This window comes from Castanea sativa, chromosome 9 (genome assembly GCF_040712315.1).
Source record: "Castanea sativa cultivar Marrone di Chiusa Pesio chromosome 9, ASM4071231v1".
NCBI lineage: Eukaryota > Viridiplantae > Streptophyta > Magnoliopsida > Fagales > Fagaceae > Castanea > Castanea sativa.
The window spans coordinates 7,363,143-7,376,793 of record NC_134021.1 but is presented as its reverse complement, the minus strand read 5'-3'; the positions used below and the strand labels follow the sequence as shown (position 1 = coordinate 7,376,793).

Below are 13,651 nucleotides of genomic sequence, written 5' to 3'. Positions count from 1 at the left end.
TAGTAATTGATTAACCAAGATATATCCATTATTTATTTTCTAGTATTTATAAATTCCCACTTAAATTAAATGTTTGTGAAAATATTTTTATAAAAGCAAAAAAATTGTGGTTCTCAGTTTTCAACGGAATAATAAAAAAAAAATAACGTCGGTTGGGTTAAAAATTCAAAATTGTCCTACACATGGAGCTATAAAAAGGTCGTGGCGTTGACAAAAAATTCAGTTCTGAAGCTTTGCACCGCATAGTCAAAAGCAATTGAGAGACCGAAACATTTTAAGAGAGAGAGAGAGAGAGAGAGATGGATTTGACAGAGCTGAGAGAAGCCATAGAGGAAGTGGAGCTAGTTGACGGCCACGCTCACAACATCGTCGCTCTCGATTCCACCTTCCCTTTCATCCGTTCCTTCTCTGAAGCCGAAGGCGATGCGTTATCCTACGCGCCTCACTCCCTCTCCTTCAAGGTACAAGCTATATCAATCCCATGTTTATGTTTTTTATTTTTTTTTTTCATAATCTATTCTAAAAGAAAAGAAAAAAAAAATGAAGAAAGATGCATGTAGTAATATAATGTTTTCAGTCTGAGGGCAATGTGATAATGACTTGTTTCCAGCAACTACATTAAATAGCCATGTACTACGGTTAATGCAATAAATTCTTTTGGAATTTGTGTTTGTTTTTTATGATCAATTATTATTACGGCATGTCTAGTTGTACTCTGTCTCTGTTTGAGTCCATGTTTCTTTTTTTTTTCTTTTTCCTTTTATGTGGATAAATTGGTGTTGAATAAGAGATTTGGTTCAATTTTCGCTTACATAAAAAAAAATTGATTAATATCTTGAAATGATGATAAAGAGCTAACATCAATAGCAACGGTTGAAACTCTAATAAAAGAAAAAAATGGGTTTGTGATTTTGTGGAAGTACTTCATATGCTTATCACATGTTTGTGTAAACGCTATGCGAAAAAGCTGATGAAAATAGGTTATTATTTAAAATAAAGACGAGACAAAGAGTAACGTAGGACTCACAAATAGTAGATAATTTAAATTGAAAGTTAGCTCTTTTTTTTAATCAGTTGCCAAACGTACACGAAATGAAATGAATGTATTTGGTAAAGTAGCATGAGTTTATTTTGTAAATTTGTTCAAATTGGAGGTCTCAATTCAATGTCCCGGGTGCAACTAGCATATGTGTTGGGTTAAAAGTACATTTCGCCATGTTCTGAAGTTCGCAGTTTCATTAATCTAAAGGAACTTTTAATGTCCTTGTTGCCAAGCACAGTACTGCATTATCTTCCTTTCATTCACTAGTTTATATTTGTAAGCCTAGTCGGTATAGCTTACTAGTTGGCTCGTTAGCTTATGTACAGTGTTTTAAAACCTCACTTTTTCTAAGTAAAATTGTACTTTTAATTAAAACAAATTAAACCAATGAAATTAAGCTATCCCAAGGACACACACACATATGATGCTATGACTTGTAACTGCATAGGACTTGAGAACTATGAAAAAAAAAATTTGGTTTTAGGTCTTCCATTCTGACTGCATTGCTTTGTACATGGCAGAGAAATTTAAGGCAGATTGCTGAACTGTATGGATCTGAGTTATCCTTGCAAGGGGTTGAAGAATACCGTAGACTCTCTGGATTACAATCCATTAGCTCAATATGCTTTGGAGCTGCAAGAATATCTGCCATTCTTGTTGATGATGGGATTGAATTTGACAAAAAGCATGACATAGAGTGGCATAAAAGTTTTGCACCAGTTGTTGGTAGAATATTGAGAATTGAACATTTGGCTGAGAAGATTCTTGATCAAGTAATATACCTTTTAAATTTATTCTTTTGAGCATTTCATAAAGTGTAAATGCATGTATATGATGTCCTTTGTATTATCTTTTCTGTTTTCATGAAATGATTAACCAAATGCTTTTAAGATATTCTTCGACTCTTGGACTTTGTCTCATTGTTCACTTGGTCATGTGTTTCATCTCGATGTCCAACTCTATCCCAAAAGGAATACAGCATATTATGCTTATATGTTTCCTTTGACATTACAAGAGCTGAGGACTTTGTGGACATTTACTTGTATAGTTGATCTGTTTTGGGGAACAATTTATTTGGGCACGAGTAGCCCAAAACAGTATCTATTTTTATTTTCTATTGTTAAGTTTTAAGCTCTTGATGCTCCTATAACTATCAGGAGATATTGGTGCATTTCAGTCCTGCATTTGTATTTGTATTTTGCAAATTAATAAGGTTGCTGGAACTAGAAATCTTTCTGTTTGTTATTTCTGCAACTTCTTTTCTAGGATCATTTTTAAATGATTTAATCAGAAACATTTTGTACATTATACCTTCTGAAGTATCTTGTTTGAGTTAGAAATCTATCTTTTCATTATAGTCAATTGTCCCAATCATTTTTATGTACCCTTCTGTCTGGCTACTATCTTCTATATCTTGTGCGTTGTACCTCCATGCCTATGTCAATGAGATGTCAATGATCTGCATAGTTTTTTTTTTTCTTTTTATCTTGATACAGTCTTTAGCAATGACCCAATATTTTTGTTTTCTATGGGCCAAGTTTCTAATAAACTTTTCAAATCTATTAAGTTGAGTGTCATGTGCTTATATATGTTATTCATTCATCAGTTGTTTTCTTTATTTTATTAGTTTGGTATTATTGATTCAGCAACTCTTACTCTCTGCTATTATGAACTGGTTGATTATTGACCAAGAGGTGCTTCGACATTGAATCTAATTTATTTATACTTTTTAATTTATTTCTTCATTTCTTTTGTTCCTTTTAGGAGTTGCCAAATGGAGGTGCTTGGACATTGGATACGTTCACTGAAACTTATCTGGAAAAGTTGAAGTCATATCCTTTCAGCTTAAAATGGATTTTTTTTCCTTGTACCTTGTCCTTCTTAGTATTATAAAGTTATAAATGAAGCCTGTTTAGTTGGTTTCCTTATATCTGCGTTACAGTGGCTAATCAGATTTTTGGCTTAAAAAGCATTGCGGCATACCGCAGTGGGTTAGAGATAAATACAAATGTCACTAGAAAAGATGCTGAGGAAGGTCTTTCTGAAATTTTAAGTGGTGAGTGTAGCATGTGGATTGGGGTTTCTGAGCATACACTGCATGATATACTGACCAATTTATCTTTCCAGCAGGAAAGCCTACTCGCATTATGAATAAAAGCTTTATCGACTATGTCTTCACTCGTAGTTTGGAGGTTGCTCTATGCTTTGACTTGCCAATGCAGATACACACAGGGTAACACAGTTTTGAGGCTGATATTTGTTTCACATTATGCTCTGAATGATGGCTAAGAAGATATAGAGAAAAATAAAACTCAGAATATGGATGGTTGTTTGGGAATTCTATATACCCAATCAGCTAAAAGCTGAAGAAAGTTGACTGCTTTTAAATTTTCTAGAGATAGGTTGTGGCTTTTTCATGTAAGGATGTTCAAGTCAATTTCAAAATGCACTTGAAACACACTGAACTTGAATTTATCTTAATGGTTGTGTCCCTCAGAATAAAACTAATTTTAGAGATGTGGCCCATTCTGGTCCACTTCTCTGAATAATCAAGCAGCTCCTAAGATTTTTATTTTGTTGTATTTCTTGTTCTTTTCTCAGCTATCAGAAAGAGCATTAGAGAAATCTGTATGTTCTTACATTGTTACTTTATATACTCAATCTGTATGTTTCATTTTTTTTTTTTTTTACAACTAGTTTTGGGGACAAAGACTTGGATATGCGGCTGTCCAATCCCCTTCATCTCCGGACGCTTCTTGAGGACAAGAGATTTTCTAAATGTCGTATAGTACTTTTACATGCATCCTACCCATTTTCAAAGGAAGCATCATATCTGGCCTCTGTTTATTCCCAGGTCAAATTTAGTCCCAAGTGAATCACATCTTTTAACATGTAATATTGATATACTTGGAAGTATTACTTGCAAATAATGTAATGCTTTCACTTTCAGGTGTACCTCGACTTTGGGTTGGCAGTTCCTAAGCTTAGTGTCCATGGGATGATATCTTCAGTCAAAGAGCTTTTAGAGCTGGCCCCAATAAAGAAGGTTATACCATAAGCGGTTTATATAATACTGATGGAGGGTTTTAGTATACAAAAGACCTAGGATATGTCACCATTTTCTAAACTCCACATGTGCCATGAGAATAGCTTATCCATACTCCATCTCCTAGTCTCCTCCTTCCCACTCCCCTCATTTTTTTCCTGTTACAAAATTTTTGTCAACTAACTGACTGTAGCCATCTTTAAAAATTGTTTATGCATTTATTTTTGGCTATAATACATATATATTTCTGTAAGAAAAATGTTGATACCATAATACACGTGTTTCTGGAAGAAAAACGTTTCTGGCAGTGCTTCTCCTTTTATGTACTCTTTTATGTCTAGTTTGTACTTATAAAATTTGATGCTAAACATATATGAATTTGCAGGTGATGTTCAGCACTGATGGTTATGCATTTCCTGAAACTTTCTACTTAGGTTTGTTAAAGTTGATATTTGTTATTATTTTACCAAGTCTTAATCTATGTTGGTTTCTATGGAAGTTCATAAAAGTTAAGGCAGACTCTGTCTTGAACATGCCATATCAGCTACTAAAGATGATCTCCTCACACCAACCAATTTTCATTTTTACAGGTGCAAAGCAAGCACGTGAAGTTGTCTTTTCTGTTTTACGTGATGCATGCATTGATGGTGATCTCTCAATTGCTGAAGCTATTGAAGCTTCTAAAGATATCTTTGCCCAGAATGCAATTCAGTTTTACAAGATTAATTTATCTCTTGGTTCAAAGCACACAGTAACTCCTAACTCTCTGAAAATTAAGACCAGTGCATCACATAATGATGCCTCGCTTGTTCGCATTATCTGGGTTGATGGTTCAGGACAGCACAGATGTCGTGTGAGTACTTTTTTTCCCTCTTTAATGTAGTTTGGGCCTGTCATTTAAGACAAGTGTAAGAACATGTATAAAAGTTGAAACAAAAATATAGAACAGATCTCTGAACTAGGAGAGAATGACTGAGGTTCTGTTTGCCTGCCATTTGAGACATAGAAAAAGGGGAAATTATCCTAGGTTCTCGCAACTAACTATGTTTAAGAGTGAGAGTAGTCAGATTTTATTGACGAGAAACAGCCTTCTTCAGAATGAAGCAGAGTGCCTATAATTTTTTCTTTTTTGAATAAATACTGTTGGGATAGAAAAAGCAAAAACAAAAAGGGGAAAGAAGTCATCGTTCTTATAATTCTAGCTGTGGTAGGCATCCCCTCATTCTATGTAGTTGTTTTTGATAATTCCATAGCAAACCATTGTGAACTAGTTATCGAACCTATGTTGCTGCAATGATTGCTTATAATAGTATATAAGTACTAAGAATTGGAAAAGCTCCTATTAGTGCCGCATCAAAATGTCATAAGTAACGTTCATAAAGATCCTAAGTGAAAATGATCAGATTGCTGACAGTAAGTTTGATGCGGGATGCATAAAGACAATTTTTATTTAGTTTAGTTCTATTTAATTTTGGAAGGCAATTGTATTTTTACTATGTGTCTATTGGATTTTATTTTAGGTCTTATTAGTTAACTAGTATTTTATTGAATTTCCTAGAGTTATGGGTATTTTTGTAATTCAGTGATTGTGCTTTCCTAAGTCAATTACAATAGGGTGAAGTCATAGTTGTATGTAAGCACACTATTGTACTCCAATGGAGCCTTTTAGACAGTTTGCTTAATGAATATAATTTATTGTTGGAGTTTTTCCTTCAATAGCTTGGTGTTAATTTCTAGGATATTTTCATTTTTCCATTCTTCAATTTTGGTGTTTCATCAGTTTTGGTTTTCCTGTTTCAAAATTATTCCTGTAGGCATCAAACAGCTTAAAGTAGTCCAATGTGTCATCTGACTGTTTTCCTAAAATCATTTTGTACTCTGTTGCTTTCGAATTCATTACTGCCATACTAGTGAATAATTTTTGGACTAATTGCTTGGTAGAATAAGGTGCATCCATTATTCCCATCAACTTAGCAATCTGAATGTGAAGTTGCCCAACATTGCTTATTTCTTACTTGATGATTATCATCAGACTGAAGATTCACAGAATCTGATGATAAGAATAGATTAGTACTGTTTCTACAACAATTCAAATTGGCTATATACAGAGCATAGTGTAACAAGTTCATTAAGATTTTTGTAATATGGGATATTGTATAAGATTCTCTAGAATGCAAGTGATAAATACCTAAACAAAAGTAATTGTTACCCATCTACATAACCCTTCAGCAGATGACTGTAAGCCTGTATAGTCATTCAATTTCTAAACTTTCATGGGTAATATAGAAATGTCTTCACATAGATTCATTTTGTCATACCTTAATAGAAGTGATTTTACCCCTCTCAATTAATGTGTATCTGTATAGAGTATCAAGTTATTGAAATTAAATCATGATTATTTCATTTTAGATGATTTCCATGTGTAATTTCTCAGTCAGCAACGTAATATGGAGGTCATCATATTAGTATCACTATTAGGAATTAGTAGGGCTGAATCATTGACCTAGAACAAGAGTATCTGGAATTTCCTCTTCCATGTTGCCAACAAGCTCTAGCTCAAATGGCATCTCCTTTCTTCATAAGAGCAAGGGTGAGGTTTTGGGTTCTAAGATTCAACAGTCGACGACTCCATGTGTAACTTACCAATTAAAAAAAAAATCAATTCCATGCTTATGCAGTGCAAGATTCTTTTTTAATGTGACCAGTGGGGAGTTAATGTCAATAGTACTGTAGTGAAGGCTATGTTGTCTTTGTTTCAGGTTGTTCCATTGACGCGCTTCAATAATGTTATTAAGAAGAATGGTGTTGGTTTGACATTTGCAAGTATGGGAATGACTTCTTTTGCCGATGGTCCAGCTGATGAGACCAATCTAACTGGAACGGGTGAGATCAGACTAATTCCTGATTTGTCAACCAAGTTCAGAATACCATGGTACTAATTTGTCCACATTGTAATTTCCATTTGTCGTGATATATTAATTAAGTTTTCCAGATTCCTCTTCTTTCCATCAACTATTGAAGAGTAAAACTAAAATTTATAAATCCTCTACATGTATTGTCCCTACACAATTAGGATGTCAATTTTTAGACTTCACATCAGCACTTGATGAAGTTTGTGACATCTGATAAAATGGAATAGGGCCAGCAACGTGCCATGTTGCCACTCTTTTATCCTTCTATTGGAACTTTATAAGCTGTACTGGAATTCTGGGCCCCGGAAAATTAAAGAACATAGTTATTAATCATACAAGCTTAGTATCTAGAATTTCATATTTATGTTGGCCATGTTATGCTAGCCTTCCTTTTCTTAGAATCTCCCTAATTAATTAGTCTTCAATCCAATATTTTTAAAATACAAGGGACAATAAGGTAACAAAATAAACAACATTGCTAGTGATGCTACTTCTTTTTATGCTTGGTCAAGTTTTAGAGTAAACTTATGTAACTTTCGCACTTTATGGTATTGTGGTTTGCAATGTGATAGAAGGGGTTGGGAATTAAGAGAAACTACAAAACAGATTCAATAGTTAACATATCTTTACTCAAAATACAAATCCTTAATTATTTATCATATTTATTTTTTTCTATGTCATTACAGGTTCTGGAAAATATTTCTTTCTTTGTTGACCAGTATATAGTATCTTGCTTCAGTATTTTTTTCCTTGCTTTTCTATTTATTTATTTTTGCTTTATCCATACTGTCACTAATTTGATGCATATTTGTTAATAAGTTTCAACCATAAGTAGTTTATGGACCTTTCTTCTTTATTTAACTATAAATTTTTTTCTGTCAATTCTAGTCAGTATTTGGGCTATGTAATAAAAGACCTACTGCTGAACGCATTCTTATCCTAAGAGTCTCATATGGGTTATATAGCTTCAGAGAGCAACGTTTGTAGTTTAGTGCTTCTTAGAGATCATCTGAGGCAGCAGCATTATTTATTTTGAACTCTGAATTTATTTCTATCATAATGGATGTGGCAAACCTCTCTCTTCTTCAACAGGAAAAAACAGGAGGAAATGGTTTTGGCTGACATGCATCTTAAACCTGGTGAAGCATGGGAGTATTGCCCAAGAGAGGCCTTGCGAAGGGTTACAAAAATTCTGAAAGACGAATTTAACTTGGTATGTAGGATCATTCATGTGAATTGCTGGCAAGATAGTTTGATTTTTAATTTTCAAATGCTGTGTCCAGGAAATGAATGCAGGATTTGAGAATGAGTTTTTCCTCTTGAAGAGTGTACTAAGGTATGGCATACCAAGGTCTTTAGCTATTTTCTTTGCTGTTAGCATTTTCGCAAGTATTATTAAATGTAATTTACAAAGTGGTGCAGGGAAGGGAAAGAAGAATGGATGCCAGTAGACTCAACACCTTACTGCTCTACATCAGCATTTGATGCTATGTCCCCCTTACTTCAAGAAGTTGTTGCAGCTCTTGATTCCTTGAATGTCACAGTGGAACAGGTACAAATGAAACTCAACATTATTTATTCTTATTCAGGGGAGGCAATTTCTATCCAATGAATGAATCTGAAAGATAACTTCTGAAGGAATCTAGTTTTATGTGAAATCCGGTGTAACAAAAATGGATGCCAAATCAAAATCGCCAATCAGCTGGGCACTAAATTTCATGCTTTATGCCAATTTTGTTTGTAGAGGCTAGTGTGCCTTCCGTCTCCGGGCCTTCACCAATTATTTTCATTGAATTTCTATAATGTTGAATTTGATTGCCCATTCCTCTCCTTTTGTTTGATTCATTAAATGAAGTCATAGTATCTATTCCTCTGCAAAATAAAGCTGCAGTTACTTTTGAGGCAATCAAAAATTTCCTAAAGGACTTACAGCTTTCCATTTAATATTATATAAATTCCAAGAATATTTATTATGCAATTAGTGCCCAAAAAATTATTTTAATATAGTTTTGTTTGATTCTAGAAGTTAGAATACATTTGGCCGACCTTGACTAGTTTGTTGAGGATCCATAGCAAACCCTAACAATAGGCTTGATTGTTTTTGTTAATTATAGAAGTCAATTGTTTCTTTTTTCCATCAGTTTGTTGGATTTTCATTTAGCTTTTATTAGTTAATTATGTTATTAGTAATTTTTTTAATTTCCTAGAGTCAATATTCAACAATTGGGATTTCCTAAGTCAATTAGAGTTAGGATTAAGTCATAGTAGTGTATGTAATCACACTATTCTATACTCCAATGGATAAAATTTTTGCTTCAGTAGGAAATTTATTGTTGAAGTTTTCCTTCAATAACTTGGTACTAATTCTAGGCAACTCTAGGTGGTAATTCCTAGATTTTGTTACTCTTGCTTAGTGATTATTCCTGGGTTATTTTTATTTTTCTGTTCTTCAATTTCGGTGTTCCATTAGTTTTGGTTTTGTTCCATGTCAATGTCTCACTTAATTTTTTTAGAAATGACAATGACACTTTTTACTGTATGTTCCATTGTTCAATTGTAAACATGAGTTCGGATTAGCCTTGACAAAACTATAGTTGTACCTTAAAAAAGAGGTTTTAACAAGCTGTACATAAGCAAATAACCTAACAAAAAAAAGCTGATCCAAGACATCTCTCTCTCTCTCTCTCTCTCTGTGTGCTGTAATTCAAATATTATGTGCCAAGACTTTGTTAACTCTAAGCATTTTTCATAGTTGCATGCGGAGGCTGGGAAAGGTCAATTTGAGATGGCACTGGGTTATACTGCTTGTACTTATGCTGCTGACAAGTTGGTTTTCACCCGTGAGGTTATTAGGGCTGTTGCAAGGAAACATGGATTACTGGCAACTTTCATGCCAAAGTAGGTGCCAATGATATTTGTTGTCTTGCTTACTCTGAGTCACAGAATTTTAAATGTTTCCTGATTTTTAAAATTTTGGGCAAAGCTACTCAATGATTACCCCATGTCCAACCACGAGAGGAGTTATGGGGAACATTTTCATTCTGTGACAATTAATCAACAATGCATGTGTAGAATCTATTTCATGGATTTATGTCTGAAAAATTGCTTCATAATATAACACATTATACTACATTACATAGTTGTCTCTTCTTGATGGGTAGGTATGCTTTAGATGACATTGGTTCAGGATCCCATGTGCATATCAGTTTGTATCAGAATGGAGAAAATGTTTTTAAGGCATCTGGCGGAACTTCTCAGTATGGAATGTCCACCGTTGGGGAGGAGTTCATGGCAGGGGTTTTACATCATCTTCCTGCTATATTGGCATTTACAGCACCTGTTCCAAATAGGTATATTCTTTTTCATCAGATATTGCACAGTTCAATAGCATACTTCGTTTCTTCCTTCTTCGAATCTTTTTAAGAACGAAAATGTAGCTTATATGGCCTTGGAAATATTGCGATAGCTAATTTTGTACAATTATAATTAATTGCATATTTTGTTAGAAAATATTTAGAAATTTTACAATTGTTTTCATCAAGTTTAGAAAGTTACAGTGTAAGCAAATAAGGACTCTTTGCCTTTAATTCAATTTTTCAAGACTTTTCCAACTAAAAAATAATGACTCTTTCTTTCATTTGGTTCAATGTTTCAAAAAGTAAAGACTCTTTGTTTCCTTAGGTTCAATGTTTCAAAAAATTTTCTCTCACACACATACAAAACTCTTTGCATTTCCATTCACCATTTTCACCTCTTGCACTTCTACCCCTTTATATACACTTGCCCATAGCCCTTCATTCCATTTCATCTTAAATACACCTAGACCAAGGACGATGTCATTTTTTGTCAACCCTTTAATGACACCTACCTAACTCTAACATTGTTGACCCATCTAATCCTAGCGTGTATGAGTTGATTAATAGAGCTTTATGTTTGATGTAAAACTTAGTAGGAGATAACATTGTAGAGACCATTTTCTTTCATTATATTAGATAGATATTTTGAAAATTACTTCATACTGACTATTTTCTCTTATCTTCATGTTTTAACTGTTATGTGTGCTCAGTTATGATCGAATAGTACCAAATACATGGAGTGGAGCATACCAGTGCTGGGGAAAAGAAAACAGAGAAGCTCCATTGAGAACTGCATGCCCACCTGGAATTCCAGATGGATTGGTCAGCAACTTTGAAATTAAATCATTTGATGGGTGTGCAAATCCATACTTAGGATTGGCTGCTATAGTTGCTGCTGGCATTGATGGGCTTCAGAGGCATCTTTCTCTCCCTGAACCTGTTGGTAAGATCTTGTAATCTTTGATAATATGAGATTACAAGTAAAGCATATGTTATAATTGGTAAATTCATGATGCCATTCCTCTATGGAACAGATACAAACCCACATAGCCTTGCTGATAAACTTCATAGATTGCCAGCATCACTTTCTGAATCTTTAGAGGCTCTCCGGAAAGATAGTGTCTTGACAGATCTAATTGGTGAAAAGCTTTTGGTTGCCATAAAAGGAATTCGCAAGGTATGTTTGAAATAACTAAATAAGCTTTCTAAATGGTGAGCTTGTAGATTAAATATTTAAGCAAATAATTTTAAGTAAGCCTTTTGTGCTTCTTGAGAAAGATTAACCTCTCATTTATGTTGCATGGAAAATTCTATGGATGAGTCATGTCTGCGTTGGAGACTCATCATACACTGGCACTTGTCTCATACTAATTGGAGGGACATGTGTCCAACAATTGTGATGCCTGTCTGTATTACAAGATTATACATTTTAGTTAGGTCCATTGAGTCTAGATGCTCCACCAACATTCCTTTGAACAAGGTTAATGTTGGCATATGTAATTTCCTGCATTGTAACATTCGGCTGTATAATATGGTATGAGTGGATAACGATCCAATATCATTTTATTTTGTTGTTAGATATGTCTGTTGTCTATAGTCATGCTCTGCCATGTAATTTTTTCTGGGATTTTCCAGGTCAGTACGCCCTTTTGTACCTTTACCTTGTTTTCTCCTCCATGTTTTACAGCCCAACATGAGACTCTCAAATGCACTTTCATGTGTTGTACCTGGCTGTTGCTAAGACTTGTAAAGCTAAGACTTGCATTCATTCGTTGGCTGTTGCTGCCTGACTTTGTTACTGCTTGACCTCCTATATTTGTTTGGCTAAGTGAAGAAAAACTGCCGTAGGAATTAAAATAGATTTGTTTTGTGGAATATAACAAAAAGGTTGTACTAGTGGACAAAACTCCCACTTTTGTTGAATATCATAAAGCCTTCCTTAAACCAATAACCCAGATACAACTTTTTCTAATTAACTTTTGTGAGTTTTTTCAATTTTTCAGATGTCTAAGTAATTTATTGACTGTTATAAATCAGTCTTACATATTTCTGTGCCTTTTCCTGATTGCCAAATAGCTAGATCACTAATCATTGAGGTTTGAAAATTACCTTTTACTTTACATATTTATTAATGAAGTATGACCTAGGGAATGTCAAGTTCTAGGCCCAGCTATAAGCCATTTCAAATGGCTATACCAGGACTTTTCTTACATAGTTAAGTGTCAAAGATATAAGCACATTCGAGTGCTTTACTCTCTTTCTCACAATTTAATTGCTGAATGAGTTATATAGAGCTTGCTGTAGAAACATTTTGGAGGAGTTTTATTTTACTTGTGAATGCAAATTATAACTGTGTGATCTCTTGTTTGCAGGCAGAGATTGATTATTACTCAAAGAATAGGGATGCATACAAGCAACTTATATACCGATATTAAGCTGATTATGTTCTGGTTCGGCTTAGGTTGGTCATTAATTGTGAAGATTTCGAGGATACTCTTATTTGTGAACTCTCTATTCTACTAATTGCTCATTTTCAACTTAGAAGGAAAGCGTCTAGTTTGGAACAAGCAGTGCTTCTATCCCTCACCTCCTTGTTGATCAGTTGGTGCATGTGTAATAATGTTACGTTAATTGGAATCAGTCTTAACCCGATGGTGGCGCAAACCATTGGCATGTAGCCTTTCAAAGCAGTGGGCAAATTTATTTGCATTGTTCTTGAATATGACTATTCAATACAAGTGTCTGTGTGTGTGCATGTTTGGGTCATTTTTATTATCAATCTTACAACTATAAGATTTAGTGGCAGGAAATAAAGGACATTTTTCCCATCTAACTATGTAGTGTGTATTATTATTATATCACAACCCTTATGAAGGAGGATGAGGCATATGGACATGGTACAACTACCATCATACATTTCTTGGTTTAACTTTAACATGAAACTGGTGTTGAGAAACAAAAATTATGTAGCAATGGCAAGGGACAAACATCATCACCCCGTTGTAATGGGTCTCATATGGCCTTGACTTAGTATGGATCAATCTTGAGCAATGGAGGCGTTTGGTAACTTTTTGGCCATGGATACTTGAAGTTAATTCTGCTAGGCTTAAACGTTGAAAAACAAAGAAAAAAAGAAAAGAAAGAAAAGACACAATTATCCTTTTTTTAACTATCCTGCACCATTTAGTTATTGAAAAATTGAAATTGTTTGTCAACTGCTTAAGCTTAACACTTTTGATAATCCCATCCATGGAGTCCCACCTATATATTAATAGTAAATTTATGATAGAAAGGT

General features: G+C 34.1%; 1 protein-coding gene across 2 annotated transcripts; it reads left to right on the top strand.

The window, feature by feature from the left end:
* Positions 1–219: 219 nt before the first annotated feature.
* Positions 220–13,189, top strand: LOC142610726 (protein fluG-like). 2 transcript variants are annotated; one of them, XM_075782647.1, is made up of 18 exons: positions 220–461; positions 1,564–1,815; positions 2,807–2,875; positions 2,984–3,098; positions 3,173–3,275; positions 3,740–3,896; positions 3,993–4,088; positions 4,474–4,522; positions 4,679–4,941; positions 6,848–7,020; positions 8,093–8,213; positions 8,284–8,336; positions 8,423–8,552; positions 9,753–9,898; positions 10,162–10,350; positions 11,067–11,299; positions 11,391–11,533; positions 12,729–13,189. In XM_075782647.1, the coding sequence occupies exons 1-18, from the start codon at positions 300–302 to the stop codon at positions 12,789–12,791; spliced, it is 2,517 nt and encodes an 838-aa protein (XP_075638762.1). In that variant the 5' UTR covers positions 220–299; the 3' UTR covers positions 12,792–13,189. The 2 variants fall into 2 exon arrangements, with proteins under 2 accessions (XP_075638762.1, XP_075638761.1); XM_075782646.1 differs by having other exon boundaries at positions 221–461; positions 3,170–3,275.
* Positions 13,190–13,651: the final 462 nt, after the last annotated feature.